This window comes from Bombyx mandarina, chromosome 21 (assembly GCF_030267445.1).
Source record: "Bombyx mandarina strain Sakado chromosome 21, ASM3026744v2".
In the NCBI taxonomy this organism is placed as follows: domain Eukaryota; kingdom Metazoa; phylum Arthropoda; class Insecta; order Lepidoptera; family Bombycidae; genus Bombyx; species Bombyx mandarina.
Window position 1 is genome coordinate 13217322 of NC_143227.1, and position 21058 is coordinate 13238379.

The window sequence follows — 21058 nt, forward strand, 5'->3', positions numbered from 1 at the left end:
GTAGCCGCATAATGGCACAATTGTCATGGATCTACTGGGTCCCACGCCAACAAATCAAATCCCATGTACCGACAAAATCTCTTCGGAACTATTTAAATAAAATAGTTTTATTCCGCAGTGAGTAAAACACTATTGTAAATTTGTTAAATATTTAATAATTAAGTGATTTTAGAGAGGAAGTCACAAGGAATGACGTTTGTAATTAATGAATAAATGTTCTGTAGGTGTTTTTTTTTTCACGCGGTCCCTTGATAAGTTTAAAATTTGAATCACTCTCAGGCGAAAGTGATTCAAATGGTGCGGCGCACCTTCCTTGGGGTGCGCTGCGGTAGTATGTTACGGACTTTAGAGTCAGCAAAACAATTAAAATAGATTGTAATAGTCTAAGAAAAACACGTACTCAAAATACGATAACATTTAGCATGCTAGAAATGGGCTGATGGCTTTGAACTACGCCATATCTTTGTGTTTTGCGACAAACGACAACTTTATAAAATCAGTGTAGCAACTTTTAAAAATCATCATATCGTTTACTTGGCAAATTCGAAGGACGAACTTGTCTTAGATTTCACCCATCTAAATCATATCATATTTGCACATAACAATATACCTACTTACTTCCCATTAAAGTATAAATTCTACAAATAAATAATACTTAACAATATTTAAAATAAAATGAGCCAAGAACGTTTATCGATAAAACCTGATAACATTGAAATCTTTTGTACAGCACTAAAGCCGCCATGTTTTGTGGCCAGATGACGTCACAGTGGCACGAAATTTTGGTTGACGTTTCATTTCCATAGGTTTCCTACTTCATTGTAACTGACGCAGTACATAACGCAGTGTACTCACAATCACACAGCTATTACTTGTAGCTTGTAACTAACATATTAATCTGTGACCTTTATGTACATTTTTTGGCGAGAGCGCGAGAATAGCATTATGTGAATTGTTTTGTTAATTTAGAGTTTCTTCAGCCTTAAACCTGTAATAGCGGTGGCTTATTAACTGCATAACATATGTGAAATTTCAAAAACGCGTGAAAATAAAATAAGGCCGCTGGACGTAGCTTCTTGGGCTCTCCCAAAAAGTCTACCCATTTTTTTTAGTAAATAACTACCAATTTCTTGAGTCTTTAATTGATCTCATCTCGTTTCACTCAATTTCGTCTAATTTTTCATATTCTAACAGCATTTATGAAGAAAATGTAAGACTCGGCTCGGTCTCGTTACGAGGCCTAACATCTTCCATAAAATCATCATTCAAAAAAATACACAACCATTCTCACTACGCAATGAAGCCTCTTTCAATGGCATTACCATCAGGGATAGAAGTAAGGAGTAAGTACCATCCCAGTGTACTGAAAAGTGTCCGTTGGAAGGGAGCCGATTATGGTGGCGCCATAGTACCAAGTGGAAGGATTTTACAAGCAGTGCTTTATACACCACATTTCGCTCCATTTAAAACTACCTCCATTTCCAATTCCTACACTAGCGTTATTTTAGTGATTCTTCCAACAATAACTTGCTCTTTACAGGTGAACACTTTTTCAAATTGTCCCCTATATAAGATGGTGCCCCTTACCTCTACCCTTCATAGGCATTACACAGTTTTTATTTCTTTATTTATTTGCACCAACAAAGTGACAATGCATGACAAATTGACAATAAGTACGTGACAGATGTCACCTCAATTATAGCTGGTGTAATAGACAATGCAATAGTTGACAACATTTTGAAATTAAAACAGTAACTAGATGAGACTAGTATTTTAATGCAACAATCGAAATTACATTTTTGTTTTGTTGCATTTGAAAATACAAGCGAAAAGCGAATTTCTCGGCAAACGAATCGTAACGCTTTAGGGTGTGTTTATTTACATTACCTTCGACACCACACAAACATTCGGCTCACTTTGACTGTTGGTAGTTGACAGTGTTGACACTGTCGTCCTTAGACATTCAATGAAGTATCAAGGATAGAGTCTTTTAAGGATCATTTAAAACAATCCACAGAACAATAACCATGGAACACACGATGAACAAATTGTGAATGGGACGGCTGTATGGTGTGAAACAACGAACTGATTTCGTATAGTGCGTTCAGTGCGAGTTTTTTCACGTTCTCGATAGCGAAAAAGTTAACTCAAATTTGGATGTAGTTAGAACAGCGCTCCTAGCGGCAAACGAAGGGAAGCTGTTCCAGATGTCAAAAAGCTCGCACTAAGCACACAGATCATATTCATAAATGGATAGTTTAAGTTTATAAAATAAATATGGCATAATGAAAAATAAAGCATCTATTTTTTTTATCAATATATTAATATGTGTTTATAATAAACATTTTTAATCTTAAAATATAAAAATTTAAAACTCACATTACAATTATTATTACAATTACAAAAAAAACTACATAATAAATATGTAACTACTTAGGTACTATCCTAAAGCGTGATGACGCATGCGTTGCCACCTCAGCAGTTTGTCTGGGAGCCGGTTCACATCAGATCGGACCGACAGTTTGATGGGAACGACAAAGACGTTGGATGCTTATTAGTACATGTATTTCAATAGCGCTGACCTGATAAAACTGTCCGCGATGACACGTTTATCGGACGTTCAGCCACGAATTCCATCGGGTGCCACGTATTATTGGCATACTGCTTTGAGTCTTGTCGGCTCGGAGCAGCGAAACCATCCAAACATTTTGAATGCTCCAATTCCATTTCGCTCAGCAATGATTGAACGCCCCAATATTTTGTTTTTCTTTTCTTCCGTTTTTGTATTTATATACCACATGGCAACTATAACGTCGTCGTCATCACGCAAAAGCCAACTCAAAACTTTTAGTAGTCGTCGCGGCCTAACGGATAAGACGTCCGGTGCATTCGTGTTGAAGCGATGCACCGGTGTTCGAATCGCGCAGGCGGGTACCAATTTTTCTAATGAAATACGTACCTACTCAACAAATGTTCACGATTGACTTCCACGGTGAAGGAATAACAGCGTGTAATAAAAATGAAACCCGCAAAATTATAATTTGCATAATTACTGGTGGACCTCTTGTGAGTCCGCGCGGGTGGGTACCACCAACCTGCCTATTTCTGCCGTGAAGCAGTAATGCGTTTCGGTTTGAAGGGTGGGGCAGACGTCGTAACTATACTTGAGACCTTAGAACTTGTATCTCAAGGTGGGTGGCGCATTTACGTTGTGGATGTCTATGGGCTCCAGTAACCACTTAACACCAGGTGGGCTGTGAGCTCGTCCACCCATGCAATAAATAAAAAAACTGCTTTATACAGCAGTAAATCGACAGTACAGTAGTGTAGACAACAATATTGTTCACATTTGGTCGGATCGACAGCTTGAAGTGTAAACAGTAGACCGTCAAGCCGACTACGGTAAAACTGTCGGTCCGACCTTATGTGAACCAGCGCTGTGTGCTTAGTTGGAACGTTTGCCTATATTTGCCACTAGGAGCTGCATACAAATTTGAGTTAACTTTTACGCTATCGAGAACGTTAGAAAACTCGCACTAAGCACACTGACCCGCCGCTATAGACGTTTCACATCAAAAACACAGAGTTTCCCCTTCGATACATTCTTTCTATACATCCACAACGATCTGTGACATTAGGAATATTTGCAATCCGACCGGCTCTTTGCTACATCGAAACAGTTAGTAAAGGAACCCCAAAAAGGAGTACTCTACGTTAGATTAGATATATATTTGGTAGAGCATAATCTTTTTCCAGGTCTGAAATACCGTTTTTAAGACGTTCAACATTTTAGAAGCCAACTATACTTGACCTTCCATACTGACATCGCTCGAAGCTGTAACTCTCTTTTATTTGAAAAAATATTGTTTATGACAGTGGAAAGAATTCAATTATTTATTATATATAAAAACCATTAAATCGTGAATTTTTTTGTCATATTTAGACGACAAGTTTTTTTTCATTCGGTATTTTTACACGTCAATGTATTTTTATACACTATAGACCCCGAAACGGCTGATCCAGTTTCGATTTTCCGGAAATCTTCAGATTAGCTAGCGGATGATCCTGTGAAATTTGGTAGCGATCGTACCAAATCAATGATCAACCAGCAAACTAAGCCGGGTTTGACTAGACTATCGATATATACCCTCGAAGCGGTTAGCAGTTGGAAATATAGGAAATCTCATCAATGTGAACAGCAAATACTACGAAAAAACGGCAAGTAAAGACACGTCTACTAACTAGTACGACCTTATTTACAAAACTCATTTTGATTGACGAACGATAGTTGTTTTTTTTTTCTTCTAAATAATCTTATCATGACATCAAATACAGGGTATTCGATATTGATACGTATTAAAATGATAATAGATATGTGTGGCATTCAGCCAGGGATATAATAATGTTGCGTTGGCATATAAGATTATATAAGCGTAATGTACAGGATGTTTTTTTTGTCGAAATTTGCTCGCTAACGCAATATACATTACTAGAATAGTTGATTTTTTTGCTGTTTTTATTCCTGTAAATGAATGGTAAAATTGACAGCTAGCCTGGTGTGAATTGTCTATCGTCATCCACGTTGAGATATTAATTCGAACACTGAATTATTTAAATGATATCTTCTTGAGGGGGGGGGGGGGTAAACCGCGTCGTTACGTAACGCGTTACGGCGCCAGTTTGTTTGGTTTCCCTTTCTTTCTCGCATACGGCAGCGGTACTGAGAACTTATGTATCTATCAATGCGGCCTTTTAAATTGTTCTACCATCAGTGTAACAACTTAAATCGAGAAAAGCGCTGGAGAAAACATCTTCAAACTGAAGAGCTTTGAATTGCCCGTTTGTTATTGTTGTAGATTATATGTTTAGGTCAAATCTTTTATAGGCTTGACTATATTATACTGTCTCTCGAATTCTTAACCACTAATTCTTATATGGCCATATATTATGCCGTAGAACTGACGATCACTGGAGCAGACGGGTTCTCGAGTGGAGATCGCACAGCGGAAAACGTAATGTGGGACGCCCTCTGGCTGGGTGGTGCGATGACCTCCGAACGATGGCAGCAAGAAGTGGATGAGGAGAGCCGAAGACTGGGCTCAGTGATGTGGATTGGAAGAGGCCTATGTCCAGCAGTGGACGACTGTGGGCGGATGATGATGATGAATTCTTATCTTAAAGGTCACCGCTTGTGATGGGTTCAAAAAAAGGTTATTTTCTTGCTTAGGCAACATGTTACTATAGAATCAGATTAGTCTGATTCTATAGTAACATGTTGGTAAAGTGATGTTCTACAATTCGTAGTTGTTACAGAGTTATAGCAGCTAGAAGAAGCGGATGTGTGGGTGTGTGTGGCCTATTGTAATTTGTAACCCTTCCGCTTTATACCTGAGACCCTTCTGTATAGAAGTAGTTTTAGTAAAAGTTTGCACTTGTATAAAATCATAGATATGCATAAGTACAAACAAGAATAGGAAGGAATTTTTAAGAAGCAAGATTTTTTTTTCTCTTTTTTTTTATTCTTTATTAGAGCCATACACCTATTAGGTTAAGTCGGCTAAGTAAGTTTCATGTTTTATACTTTTGGTTAAGTCAAGCAATATTAAGTTTCATGTTTTATACTTTTAACCGTACTTAAAATGTTAAGCGCGTTGTTTTCGTAACCGTCTTCTTTAAACTTTCCTCCATCATGACCCGAGGATGAAGTTCAATCGATTCACTTGAAATTCCTAACCCAGATTCAGCACATGTAAAGGCGTAAACGGAATTACAGCACGCCATGGCACTCCCCCTAGCTGAATTTGTGCATTAACATTATGTTAGGGCGGTAATTGCTCACTCTAACCGGCGCCATCTAAGCGGGCTTCGGATAGCCTGCCGACCGAGAGGGCTGGTGGTCGTGGCGCCGACGACCGCCGGTCCGGCGGCCCGAGGGGGAGGGTGATGGGAGAGATGTGCTCCGCACTAAGCGCTTTACTTTCCCCCCTTTGCCCTTTCATGAGTTCTGTCTCATGCGAGGTTCGGACGCGGGTTGTTGAGCGACAGGAAGTTTTAGTCAGTTCGACTCCGACATGCCCCGCCCTGCATCCCCAGGGGAGGGCGGAAGTCCAGCGATTTCCTCCTGACAAAAAAAAAGGGCGGTAATTGCTGCTAGAAGAAATATGCCGATCCTACAGTATTCTCCTACTATATTGCAGTTCCCAATATTTATCTAAGTAAAATATATTACACGTGCAATTTGTTTTTCTGTTGACCTAATATCATTTAGGTACATGAGTATTAATTAATCTTTTAATTTTTATTAAACATGAAGATATCGTATTCCTGAGGCTCCAACCTAATGAGGCTTTATTTTATTGCTTAGGTGGGTGGGCGAGCTCACGGCTCATCTGGTGTTAAGTGATTACCGGAGCCCAAAGGCACCTACGACGTAAATGCCGCCACCTACCTCGAGACATAAGTTCTAAGTCTTAGTGTTAACAGTACAACGACTGACTTACCCTTCAAACCGAAACGCATTACTGCTTCACGGTAGAAATAGGTAGGGTGGTGGTATCTACCCGTGCGGACTCAAGATGTCCTACCACAATTTTTTTTTTTCCTACCTAAGCTGAGAGCCTTGAGAGGCTATTTCAGCGTAACCCTAACGTTTGTAGGTGAGCTCACGGGGCTCAAACCTGATGACGTTGCTAGCACGAACCCTAGAAAGAGTCGTGCTTCGCAGAATCTACCACCGGATCGGAAACACGACCCACTGAGAAGATCCGGCGAGAAACTCAGTGGGCTGTGTCTGGGAGTTAATTAACTCGTCGAGCCCTTCGTCGCAAGCGACGGGTTCGACGAGAACGGTGACCGGTGCTTGAAGTACCTAGAAGCACCGTTAGTGGATCGAGAGGATCCGAGATGACGTGTTTTGGGCGACGTCGACTGCTTTCCATTCTGTCCGCAGGATCGGGAATGGTACCACCAGTAAAAGCACCTGGCCATCTCAATCCGAGACAGATAATAACAGAAAGAAAAAAGAACATTATGTATTTTAAAATTAGAAACCTCTGCGGGTATCTGCCACATACTTGTATACTAAAGATAAGTGGAAAATATCTCAAATAAATGTATCGTAATCTCTTCTCGAGATACAGTCTTCATCTGCGTATCAAGATGAAGTGGTTGCTGCTGCTCACAGGTCTGTTTTTTTCTTGAATACTTACCTATTTACCTCTGTTCAAAGATGTAAACGTTCATAAGATTTTCTAAAAAGTAACCAATGAAAAATAACTACAGATAAAAGTTTTGTAATTAAAATAAATTAATTCACAAATTTTGGTATATTTAAGATACAATATAGAGATTTCATAAAACAGTTTGTTATAGATAACTGGTGGTAGAACCTCTTGTGAGTCCGCACGGGTAGGTACCACCCCCCGCCCATTTCTGCCGTGAAGCAGTAATATATTTCGGTTTGAAGGGTGGGGCAGCCGTTGTAGCTATACTTGAGACCTTAGAACTTATATCACAAGGTGGGTGGCGCATTTACGTTGTAGATGTCTATGGGCTCCAGTAACCACTTAACAAAAGGTGGGATGTGAGCTCGTCCACCCAAAAAAAATTAAGAACGTCAATATTTGGCTGTGTGGTGGACAATAACCACTCAATCCTGACCTCCCCTTTACCCGTCGGTGTTATATAAAGCAAATAAGAAAGTTACGAGATAATGGGCGTTCTCTCAGTATTACACTAATATACTGCGACCGTCAAACGACCTTTATTGGTCATACCTACTGACAGGACATGGTTGTGAGCTCAAAGGGGCTGGTGCCATCGTTCTACTAGTCAAAGGATTCGTGAGTTTCGATCTGAGGGGTGGGGTCATGGTGGGGTCGTCGTATTAGAATACAATTAAAATTTTCACCTCATGAATCAAGAATATCTAATTATTTAGAATTTAGAATAATTTAACCGCCTAAATAATTAAATCTTAGACTAATTTTGTTTCTGCAGGAGTCACGGTAGCGCTTTGCGCTATACCAAAAGCACCCCTACAACGCGACGTACTGGTGGAAGAACATGAAGACGGAGGACTTCTTTTGTCTGCCATATGTAGGTATTCATTTGCGAAACCCCTTCATAGCTGAGATTTACAGTACGAGGGATATTTGTGTTTCGTATTTAAAAGCCAGGATGATCGTTACATCAGTGTCATTGAGTCGTAGTCTTGTGTTTAGTTCATATTCTGAATGATGGTAAGATGTTTTGTGAGCACGCAGAAGCTACCACCGTCCTGCTTTATATTGCTACGAACCATTGAGCTTCCAAGGGTGGAACAGCCGATTTAGACTAAAATTGAGACTACACTACTTCTCGTCTCAAGATGCTGCTTTCATTCCACACTGTGATGTCTTATTTTTCTATCGCGTGAAGTTTTATAGTGAAGTTTTTTCACTGCAAACCACCCTTTTGACGCAATAAATTCAGTCATTAGAAAACATTCAATATCTAACGAAAAATATTTGAATGTATTGCAATACTATTTAAGTTTGTGGTAAGGATAAGAACCAATGAGCAATAATTTACGCCAGATAACCAAATATCCGAATGTAACATTCTGGATCAAAGAGACTTAATGAGAGTTTTATTTTAAAACCTGTATCCATTTTCAGCTGCAAGCACCACTTTACTGACCGGCCACATTGGTCGTCGTGTGGCTTCTGATGATGAGGAGGTAATCTTCGATATCAACACAGCCTACGATGAAGAGTCCGGTGGCTACCGCATTAGCATACACTGGGATGGACCTGCGGACCGAGTTTTTGAAGACTGCTTCAACTTTGGTAAGTCCACGTCTCTGTTTTGTCCAAAATTAGAGCTAGTCAATAAAAAAATCGCGCATACAGTTCTCTTATTTGTTGTTAGTCGGCCCAAATCACAATAATTCAAGTTCTAAATACATTACTTGTCACGCGAATCTGTCTTTCAAAAAAACATACTGTTTAATACCCTAAATAGAAATATTCTGCGGGATTGATATTCTAACCCTATACAACGTCTTGGTCTTTGATGTTATCGATGTCCATGAGTGGCGGTAAACATTTGGCCTGAGGCCACAAAATGTAAACAATCTGATAATAATCTTTTCCTCAAGGTTCCCTTCAATGGTACGGTGGTCCTGAACAAAAGCAACAGTACTGGCCGATTCAAAACAGCAACCTGCAAAAATACTCAATCATATCCAAAGAGGAAGACAATTCCGCTGTATCGGAACGCTACTGGCTAAACTCGGCCGGCCAATACTTCTACGTGCAACCCGAAGCGCCCCTCTTCATTGACTACCATAACGTCGAGGACAACCACATTTGCTTCATCGCTGAAGTCGCCGCTCCCTATTCCAGTAAACGCACACATAACAGCCTCAAATACGATATCTGGTTCTTTGAAAACGCAAAGGTCGCACACCAACACGCTGTGGACACTTACCTCGGAAAACCTACAGGCTTACCTGATTACAGAATGATTCAATACCCAGTCTTCTCGACTTGGGCGAGATATTCCCGTGGAATAGACAGGGACAGCCTTTGGGCTTTTGCTAACGAGATCAAGGATACCGGATTTCCAAACGCACAGTTTGAAATCGATGACCTTTGGGAGATCTGTTATGGATCACTGACTGTTGATGAGAGGAAGCTGCCTGACTTTAAAGGTCTTATCCAGGAAATTAAGAGCTTAGGCTTCAGGGTCACAATTTGGGTACATCCGTTCATCAACAAGAATTGCGAGCCGTGGTTTTCTGATGCTTTGGAGAAAGGGTAAGTAGTAAAGTGAACTAAGTGGAATATTTATTCGTATTCTTAATTGTAATACATTGACTAATAAATCCATCTTGTCAGCTACCTTGTCCTCAACGAAGAAGGCAACCCTGAATCTACCTGGTGGAACAACAATGGCTCTTTACCCGGGTACATTGACTTCACCAACCCTGATGCTGCAGAGTGGTACACGTCAAGGATCCAAGATCTTATTGATACCTACGATATTGACAGCCTGAAGTTCGACGCTGGCGAATCTAGTTGGTCTCCACAGGTAAGATATCTTAATAAGTTATTTATAAGACAGACAATAGAAATTCGATACAAAGCCTGTTTGACTGGGCCTTTGCCATGGTCAATATTCATGACTGGGTTACCACTTTGTACCAGGGGGACGTTTAGTTAGAATTTATGAACGGTTCACAATGTTTACACAGGAAACAATCCACAAGACTCTCTACACCACCCTTGGATGACTGGTAGAGAATGCCTCAGGCACTAAATCAGTCATTGTACCTTTGTGCATGAAGCTGAATAAATAAATAAATCTTTATATCTCTTAGGTACGATCCAGGTGTGATATCATCGAACCTAATCAATTTTACATTTCGTTAGCACATAGCGTATTTCTATTCTACTGATTTACTTATTTGGGAAACAGAGTACGTTATTCCAGCTTAAGCATCGGTACAATAAGGACTGGAAATGTTTTTTTTATTGCATACGTGGGTGGATGAGCTCACGGCCCACCAGATGTTAAGTGGTTACCGGAGCCCATAGACATCTACAACGTAAATACCGCTCACCTACCTTGAGATATGAGTTCTGAGGTCTCAGTATAGTTACAACGGCTGTCCCACCCTTCAAACCGAAACGCATTACTGCTTCACGGCAGAAATAGGCAGGGCGGTGGTACCTACCCGTGTGGACTCACAAGAGGTCCTACCACAAGTCACTGTTAACAATACAGATGGGTAGATCGTGAACATTAAATAAAATAACTAACTAACAATAGTTAGTTATTAAATATAGTCCCAAATCACCGAGGGATCTACAAGATGTCAGGTCTTGAATTTAATATGCTTGGAAAGAGGCATCGTGATCTGTCGCTAATTCTGCGCGCGTCAGATAAATCTGTCTTACAACTTGGGACTTTATTGTTGTTGATTAAAAGTCTTATTATCTCTTGACAGATTCCAGTACAGAACGGCGACATTGATCTCCATCCGGGTCACGTGGTTGAGTCTTACGTGAGAGCCGTTGCCAAGTTCGGCCCAATGATCGAGATCAGAGCGGGCATGAGGTAAAGAAAATACGGTTTCTCAATCACATTACTGTTTTTTCCATATGTCGTGGATAACGACTTTATTAATATTAAGACATTGTTTTGACTATTATTATAAATAATAAACATCACAAAATGTAGGGTAGACGCCGTAAGAGTCGTCTCAGTCTGTCAGTCAGTCTCAGTCTCAGGCAGTTTGTCAGTCAGTCTCAGTCTCAGGCAGTCTGTCAGTCAGTCTCAGTCTCAGTCTCAGGCAGTCTGTCAGTCAGTCTCAGTCTCAGGCAGTCTGTCAGTCAGTCTCAGTCAGTCAGTCTGTCAGTCGGTCAGTTGAAACGAAACTGTCGGTTTACCCTGTCATTGTGAAAATTATTTGTTGAGTTTAGGTTTTATTGACTTTTATTGCAATAAACTGAGTTCCACCGATTACGAATGATGACGGAACTGCCACTCAGCCATCCCTGGCGCCATCACATATTTTTTTATTGTTTAAATGGTTGGTCGACCTCACGGTAGATCTGGTATCATAGAATGCCGCCACCCACCCAGAGACATGAGTTCTAATGAGTGAGATAAATGGTACAAAGGTTATATGGTATAGCCAGTTAAAAAGCCACCAATACGACAAGTTGGTACAAAACTTACATATGAATAACTTAATACACTTTTTCATCAAATAGGTATGCGAGCTTAGGAGGTATACCGCTCACTTGGTGTTAAGTGGCTATCGAAGTGCAAAGAACGCCGCCACCCACCGATCGAAGTTCCAATTTTATTGTGGTTTACAACTATTGTCACATTTTAAGCTTCTAGCCACAGCGTTACTAATATCGGTCCAAATTAGACCACTTCTAATATTACACTTGCACAAATCCCTATAACGATGACCTCGTGTTTGCGGCTGAGATACCCAATTGAATACCTATTCCAGGACCCAAGACCTCCCAGTCTTCGTCCGCATGGTTGACAAAGACACCCTCTGGGACTTCAACAACGGTCTCGCGACGTTGGTCACGACTCTATTGCAAATGAACCTCAACGGGTACACGTTGGTGCTGCCTGATATGATCGGAGGAAATGGTTATAACGAGTCTCCGAGTAAGGAGTTGCTGGTGAGGTGGCTACAGGCTAATGTCTTCATGCCGACGCTTCAATACTCGTTTGTGCCCTGGGATCATGATGAAGAGGTAATTTCTTTACATAACTATATTATGAGCACGCAACCTCAGTCTACTAGAACTAAAAACATTTTAAAGGGACGAGCTCATGAACCTTCTGATATTTTGTGGACAATTTCATGACCTCAAAGATCCACTACGTGAACGGTGCCATTCGCCTTGAGATATGAGATCGAAGCCTCAATTCTATTATACAATTATTTCAGAGTCATAGTCGACTATATTATATAGTAATATACCAAAAAAGTGGACTATTGCATTTATGTGACTATATAAAGATTTAAATCAACTTGATGTTTCGAAAACTTTGGCTAAGAATGATAGGTCAAATAGGAACGAACGTTTTGTAATAAAAATATCCTGAGCAGAGATGTCCGTGCGTGGTCAGATCATGTCCTACCACGTACTTAATCAAAGTAAGAATTACAAGAAGAGATAGAGTAGATCGTCGTGGCCTAAAGAATAATACGTCTGGTGCATTCGTGTTGAGCGATGCACCGGTGTTCGAATCCCAGGCCAGGGTACCAAATTTTCTAATGAAATACGTACTCAACAAATGTTCACGATTGACTTCCACGGTGAAGGAATAACATCGTGTAATAAAAATTAAACCCGCAAAATTATAATTTGCGTAATTACTGGTGGTAGGACCTCTTGTTGAATCCGCGCGGGAAGGTACCACCACCCTGCCTATTTCTGCCGTGAAGCAGTAATGTGTTTCGGTCTGAAGGGTAGGGCAGCCTATGTAACTATACTGAGATCTTAGAACTTATATCTAAAGGTGGGTGGCGCATTTACGTTGTAGATATCTATGGACTCCAGTAACCACTTAACACCAGGTGGGCTGTGAGCTCGTTCACCCATCTAAGCAATAAAAAAAAAGATCGAAGTGATGACATTCCCAGTCACTTCAATCGTGATGGTTTTAGTTATGAAATACATTCTTTTCCAGGCAGTAGAAATCTGCCGCAAATACACGCATCTTCACGCCGAATATGCTGATGAGATCGTGGCCGCTATGGAGGCGTCCATCCAAAAAGGAACGCCTGTGAACCCTCCCATCTGGTGGTTGGATCCTACCGACCAGGACGCTTTGGCTGTTTGGGACGGTACGACATTTTTTATGATGAGCATTGTGTTACAGATTTGCTAGTGATCATTGTTCTTATAAGTTACTAGCTGTACCCGTCCGCTTCGCTGGGCATTTCGAATATTATTTTTTTTATTGCCTTTTTTTGTGTTGTCCAGCTGGAGCACTGGGTATGAATACTCCAGAGGGTCCCACAAACAAGTTCGAAAAGGAATGGTAGCGAGCGAGGTGCGGACGTATTCTCGTGTGTATGCTTCGGTGGTTGCGGGTGAACTCGGGTGAACTGTCGGCGCCAGTAAAGGCGCACGCGCGGCTTTCCAAAAGGAAAGCCACTCGGTCGCTACTCTTTGAATCGCGCCGGGAACCGACAACGAGAGTCCCTGATTGGTCGCGGCGCGCGATCAGACGCGGCTGCCGACGCGGCAGGCGTTAGGGTTGCTATATACTCCCCCTCTAGTCCTGGAGAACGCCCTCGCTCCTGGACTAGGACATTAACAGCTTTAACTGGGCGTCCACGTTTCCTCTTAGGAATCACGGGTTTGGGTAAGGAGTCTTTGTTACCGTGGTAACAGGTAAGGTCTTGGGTATGGTATTTCCCTAATATAATATCAGGCGGTTTCTTCGAAGGATTTAAACAGTATGGGAGTACTGATATTGGTGTATGCTCACCTGTTTCGTTGCGATGCTCTGCAAACGGAGTTGGACCTCCCCCTGCTCTGAAGATGTGTGCGTGCCTGTCCAGTACGTCGGCGAGCGCTTGCCGCTCAGCTGGCGTAAGGTGAGTACCTTCGTCATCTCTAAGGATGTCTGTAGCGGCGCAGGAAACTTTGCGCGACTTAGGTTCGAAACACAGATTATACTTTACCATCGCATCATCACTGAAGAACCAAACCTCTTCTTTGAAGTCGATTACTACTCCAGCTGCGGTAATAAAATCTATTCCTAATAACGTTTCATTATTGGTGGATTCAGGAAATATGAGGAATGGAGTGGAAATAATAGTCGTGTCTAGGCGTACATCGAGTGTGGTGGTAAAAACGTCCATAATGCGCACCACACCGTCGGCAAGTCTGACTCGTTGAGAGGAAACGCGGAGAGGATGGTTGTTCTGCTGGAGGAGAGCGTATAGCGTATGACCCGCGATGCAGTGTTTTGCAGCTGTGTCTATTAAAGCGGTGCCGTCAAAACCCAGTATATTTATGTTAAAAATCGGCCGTACGTCACGACCAATAGGGGGTCCCATAAGATCGTCATCTCCGCCGCAACCATAAAAACAATCAAATCCCATTACATCACGCTTATTCCCATATTTCGGAAAATTCGGGTTTATCCCGTTTTTATCACAATAATTTTCAAATAATGGTATACAAATCTTACTGTCGCCCGGACGGACATCTTTGATGAACAAAATTTGAATCCTCTGCGACCGCGCAGGTTAATGTTTGACATTGCCCGTTTGTATTGGCATTGCGGCAAAGATGTCCGTCGACGCTAGAAAACATATCCAAATTATTATTTTTGTTGAAAAATAAATTATCATTTTTACGTTCGGCAACCAAAGAGTTAACATTTTTAGTTGTGACGGCTGAAGGGTTAACATGAGTAATGTTTTCGCTCGGACTATCATTATTTTGGCTATCGTCACTCGATCGATTACATGTTATGCATTTCGTGTTGCATGCAGTGATATTGTGGTTCTTTTCTCGAGAAGAACCTGGGCGATCAATACGAGGTCGATCGGAATTATCACTGTTATCAATAACCTTAAACCGCGAACGATTTGAATTATGGGCAGCAAAATTATAATTTTGTGGAATTCGCCGCTGTTTATACTGTGTGTAGGTATCAGTGCATGCATCACTATTTGGCAAAATAGGTATACAAGTTTCATGCACTAAATTAGAACTATGAATATGGTCTTTTACTGATTTGTCGTTTTCAAATTCAAAACACACTTTTGAATCGACACAATAAAATGACTGATCACTTTTAACTTCACTTTCACTAGATTTCGAGTGAGTTTTATTTTTAAATAAGTTAGTATGAGATTGATCACCTTGTTTTGAATCTAATTTACGACACTGGTTCTTCTCGTGACCGAAGAAATGGCAATACGAACATTTCGGGCGTCGCTTCTTTTCGACGGAGTCAAATACACGCGGCGTTCCGGTAACAAGCGGCGGCTGCGTCGCGGGCTCGTGGCCGGGGGCGGCGCCGCTCGGAGCGCACGCGGCCGTGCGCGCTGCTACTGCTGGCGGAGGGCGGGTGCGTCCGGTGCCGGTCGTCGACTCGTATGGTTTTCTTGCTAATTCTCCCGTTGGTCTTGAGGCATCGTGCTCGTAGCGAAGTTCGTCCGTCGCGTCTTCAATTTGGCGCGCTCTTTGCAGGAGCACGTCGAATGAACTTACTTCGTCGCGGCGAAGTCTCTCCCGTACGCGGCGGCTGAGGAGTCCGTAGATCATGTCCAGCTGGACTTTCTCGCTTAGGTCGCCGGCAGGTAGCTTCGCGAGAAGAGCACGCGTCGCAGCGATGAAACGGTCCGTTCTTTCATCGTTTTGTTGACCTCGTTTGAACAGTTGAGCGTATATACGGTGTGGAGGTCTGCGATCACCGAAAGCGTCTCGTAGGGCTGAGACGGCATCGCACCACGAAGATATGGAGGACTTCACACCCAGCCACCAGACGGCGGCGTCGCCGCACAACATCATGGACAATCCCCGGACGGCGTTCTCATCCGAGATGTCGGAGCAGTCGCGATACGCCTCAGCCGCATCCAGGAAGGCATCAAGCGACTCACCTGCAGTCCCACTAAAGCGCGCGGTACATCGGGCGAAGTTCGCGTGTGCATGTGATGCGGGCACTGGTGTTGATGTGTTGTGCCGTATCGTTTCAAATAATGATTTCAAAACCTCTGTTTGGCTCCGCTGTAGTGCCTCTACTATTGTTGACACGTGCTCGCTGGAGAAGGTGGCTTCGGCGGGGGCCACGTGGCTGTCGCCGGATCTGTTGTGGTGATTGGAGCGCGAGGCGTCAGCAGCGCCGATTTCGCAGGCGGGAGACGCGCTCGTAGATGCTTCTCGAAAGGACTCGTAGATTGTGCGCGAGGCGTCGCCGGCGCCATTTTCTTGGGCGGCGGACGCGCTCGGGGAGACCGATCGCGGGACGCGGACAGACGACGGGTCCGTTGCATCATCATCCCTGCGATTTCGGCTAGCACGGTTATCACTTCGAGTGTTCACCATGACCATGAGTTCACAATTGTATTGGCAAAACCGGTACGATTCGTCGACTCACCGCTAGATTTTCCTTACCACGTTGAGGCGCCAGTTTTGTGTTGTCCAGCTGGAGCACTGGGTATGAATACTCCAGAGGGTCCCACAAACAAGTTCGAAAAGGAATGGTAGCGAGCGAGGTGCGGACGTATTCTCGTGTGTATGCTTCGGTGGTTGCGGGTGAACTCGGGTGTAGACATGTGTAAGTAATGCGAGTGATATTACTCGGGTAATATTACTCTACGATGTAATGCAACATCACACATTACGCGAAGGAAACAAACATCACACCATCACCCAACATGTTTCTTTCTTTGTCGTGTAATGTTGCTTAATACACGAACGGAACCGAGCGAGCGAGACAGACCGATCGACGCAAAATAAATGAGCAAGCGACACGGAATTATTCCTAGTGATTTGGAACCGTATGTCCCGGCCGCTAGGTACATTTTTATACCTATGGTACGTCTGAATTTTAATATAGGTATTTGTGTTTATATTTTTCATGCGGCCAGCCGGTAGTTTCCCGCAAGTACTTACTTAATTTTTTATTCGCAACTTTTGTAAAATCGCTAGTCGCTCGTAATTGTTTAGTAATATTTCATATTAATTTTTGTGTTTGATTTGAATTACTTAAGCACTTGTTTGAAGATAGTTTTATTATTTGTTTTAATGCGTGTTTAATAAGTGAAAGAAATAACGGCGTCTAAATGAAAGTACAGTCCTCCTTGGATGCACTTTGAGGATATCGCGCCGAAACAATGCATCTACTGCTCTCGTATATTAACATTATTGTCGAGCTCAATTTGCAGTCTAAGTCGCCATATGAAATCCGTTCATCCCACAATAAATTATATTAAGTAAAAAATAAAATTATTATATTATTAAGTAAGTCAATCTCTGTCAAGTAATATAACAGTGTATTACAATACAAAGTTCATACTTTGTATTGTAATACACTACTGTAATGACACACCCGAATCATTACCTAAGTGATGTGTTGATACACATCACTTAGGTAATGATTCGGGTGTATAGATACAATGTATTCGTCGTCACAGTATCTATTGAACGCACCGAGTAATGTTAAGAGTGATGTGTAATGTTTTCGAGTAATATCACCTGTCTGTAAAAGTGATGTCATATCACATTACATTGAGGAGTGATGTTTTGCGCAAGTCTACTCGGGTGAACTGTCGGCGCCAGTAAAGGCGCACGCGCGGCTTTCCAAAAGGAAAGCCACTCGGTCGCTACTCTTTGAATCGCGCCGGGAACCGACAACGAGAGTCCCTGATTGGTCGCGGCGCGCGATCAGACGCGGCTGCCGACGCGGCAGGCGTTAGGGTTGCTATACTTTGTATTAAAAATATTATTTCTCACCCCCACAAAGATTCTCATCATTAACGTCCCCGCAACTGATGTAGGAAGTCCAACACTCATATAAATATTAGCCTATCCATTAAGTACATGTATTTTCTACATGGATACCAAGTTTCAAGTCGATCGGATGCATGGTTCAGTAGTTATAACGGAACATCTGTAAAACCACTGTAGATTTATATATTAGTATAGATGTAAGAATACGAGCTTAAAGCTTCCAGTGTCAAGTTACTACCCATAGACGTCACAAAGTGAACGCTCCTACTCATCTTGTGATACGAATCTGAAACGAATTGTATAAAAGCGTTCCAGTTGTTTGGTTTCTTGGTGGGGTTTTGATTTTCAATAACTAAAATTATTTTATATTCATAGAATAAGGTCAAATCTTGAAATCTTCTTTTTTTGTTTTTTTTGCTTAGATGTCTACACGAGTTCACGACCCACCGGGGGTTTAAGTGGTTACCGGAGCCCATAGACATCACAAAATAAATTCCGCCACTCACTTTGAGATATAAGTTCTAAGGTCTCAGTATAGTTAGAACGGCTGCCCCACCCTTCAAACCGAAACGCATTACTGCTTCACGGCGGAAATAGGCAGGGTGGTGGTACCTACACGTGCGGACTCACAAGACGTCCTACCGCCAGTAAAAACTGATCATATTGAAATTCTTTAAGGCTATGGACATTGGTAAGCTTTGGAGTTAAGATTGGAGTCGGTTTCCAGAGTTCTTGTTAGGAGAACGCGTGCTGGCTGCCCCGGTACTGCAGCAGGGCGCCGTGTCCCGGGACGTGTATCTGCCGCGCGGCTCCTGGCGGGACGGCGTCACCGGGGAGCTTCACCAGGGTCCACTGTGGCTACGGGACTACCCGGCACCACTAGACACGCTGCCTTACTTCACTCTCGAAGACTAGAGAACCTTTGAAAATAAACTCTTTATTTTCGCGTACAAAGTTTTTTATTCGTTTAAAAAAAACAATAGCCAATTTAACCTACTAGGTGTATCTAATAAGGTGGCTCTAATAAAAAAAAAGATGTGGTGTCGTGGGACACCGGATAGTAACGAAGTTCCTTATTATAAATATATTAATTTTAAGTTCTATCCGAGGTATAAAAAAGATAAAACTGGAGGTTCCAACTGGAGGCAACAACCCACGGTCATTCGGTAACGCGCGAACTTCTCGTGGTACACTTCATTCACGGTTGTTTGCATAAGAGTTAGTGTATTACGCAAACTAACGCTCCGAGATCGTGGTCAATGAATGATAAAAAAAAATGTTATTTTTTGAACGTTATTACAAAGTTAAGTCGCACACTGTGTGCATTACTAATAAAAATCTTACGTTACGGACGTTTTTACACAGTTAGGGTGCCCCTCCGCATCGTTCCATAAGGAAATTCGTTCCAAAAAAAAGATAAACAATCTAATTATCAACCATTATAGTGTGTATGGATCTTGTTAGCGTAGATTTATTCGTAACCGAGCTAACTGGCATTAATGGCTAGTAAATAACTCGCCTAGCGTGTGCCTATTTATGTAACTATTATCACAAACAAAGAAATGATTGCTATGGATGGGGATTAAACGTTGCACGAGTAAAAACTGTCTATAATTATATTAAACACAATATTATAGTGTTGTATATTTTTAAACTCCCGATACCATATACTAAAATATTTCTGGCGGGCAACGACATGTCGTCTTTCACAGGAAACATAAGATTTTTCTTTAAAACCGTGTGCTTAGTGTGAGTTCTCGATACTGTAAAAGTTAACTGAATTTTTTATGCAGTTAGAACGTTTGCCTACGTTTGCCGCTAGGGGCGCTGTTCAAACTGCATACTTTGACACTACTACTACTCAAGGGCGGATTCGGGGGGGATGGGGGTCGTGTATATGTACAAGTTATTATGTGTTAAGTTTTTCAAGTGTACAATAAAGAACAAATATTTTTAAGTACAGTACTTACGTACATTAATAAAATACCTACTTTTTACTTGTATCTATTGTTATCAATATTAAATTATAAGTTCTTGACTTGACCATGACTATGTGACCCCCTCCTGGCACCAAAGCTGGATCCGCCCTTGCTACTACTACAGGTCAGGTGGCCGTGTTTCTTGCATTATCCAAACTAAGCTTTCTCATGCCCAATCAATCCTATAATAAAACAGTAGAATCCGGGGTTTCGGTTGCCACTGTTGTTATCGGCACCACAGGGAAGGTGTCTGTGACATTTGAACCAAAGTGCGACAGATGCGCGCGAGTAGTTTCAAGAATTTGATGCTTTACGTGTGATTAGTTATAAACATAATTCATTGCGAACAGATTTCACAGTAAAAACTGAAATAAACTGAATTTTCTTTCCAGCCTACTATACCCTTTTGGCGTTACTGAGGAAAGGATTAAATAAAAACAATAGGTACCTGGCTTTTGTCAAAATCAATTTTATAACATATTAAAGGTTGACTCGATACTCCAGTAGTAAGCAGCCCTAACTGTAGCGCCGAGAGTCGTGGGTTCGATTCCCGCAATGGGCAATCATTATTGTTAAATACGAGGGATAGATGAGTGAAACACTTGCTTGCTCTCACACAATGACTCTCGAATATATTAAGTGTATAATCTATGACAATGGCCTATATTTGTCGGATAAATCTCCGTATGCGTAGACACACGCGCTCAACAACTATGATGAACAGGTTTGTTTGAGGTTTGTCTGGGTGTTTATTATCTACATTATAATATATATTTAAACATATATGAGTATGTTTATCAGTCTCTAACCGATAACACACGGGAATCCTAAATTGAGGCCGGATGACAGGAACATGTAGCGTGCGTAGGACCTATTGAGGTTTTTTTTATTGCTTAGATGGGTGAACGAGCTCACAGCCCACCTGATGTTAAGTGGTTACTGGAGCCCATTGACATCTACAACGTAAATGCGCCACCCACCTTGAGATACAAGTTCTAAAGTCTCAGTATAGTTACAACGGCTGCCCCACCCTTCAAACCGAAACGCATTACTGCTTCACTACAGAAATAGGCAGGGTGG

The 21058-nt window shown here is 41.9% G+C and overlaps 2 protein-coding genes across 2 annotated transcripts; one reads left to right on the forward strand and one right to left on the reverse strand.

Moving 5' to 3' along the window:
* The first annotated feature begins 7095 nt into the window (after positions 1-7095).
* LOC114248808 (target of brain insulin) lies at positions 7096-18937 on the forward strand. The gene is made up of 9 exons (XM_028182221.2): positions 7096-7183; positions 7999-8097; positions 8658-8828; positions 9140-9800; positions 9882-10074; positions 10994-11103; positions 12014-12269; positions 13213-13369; positions 18727-18937. Exons 1-9 carry the CDS (start codon positions 7111-7113, stop codon positions 18912-18914), a joined length of 1908 nt encoding a protein of 635 aa, XP_028038022.2. The 5' UTR covers positions 7096-7110; the 3' UTR covers positions 18915-18937.
* LOC114242871 (uncharacterized) lies at positions 13633-17805 on the reverse strand. The gene is given in 2 exon segments (XM_028174170.2): positions 13633-14737; positions 14739-17805. Coding segments are annotated over 2 exon segments (2907 nt in total). The 5' UTR covers positions 16599-17805; the 3' UTR covers positions 13633-13690.
* Positions 18938-21058: the final 2121 nt, after the last annotated feature.

Bases quoted from the DNA above. Each gene is read 5' to 3' on its own strand.
- LOC114248808 (XM_028182221.2), top strand. From the start codon at position 7,111: ATGTATCGTAATCTCTTCTCGAGATACAGTCTTCATCTGCGTATCAAG. The intron at 10,075-10,993 runs GTAAGATATCTT...ATCTCTTGACAG, and splicing joins AATCTAGTTGGTCTCCACAG to ATTCCAGTACAGAACGGCGA. The intron at 12,270-13,212 runs GTAATTTCTTTA...ATTCTTTTCCAG, and splicing joins CCTGGGATCATGATGAAGAG to GCAGTAGAAATCTGCCGCAA.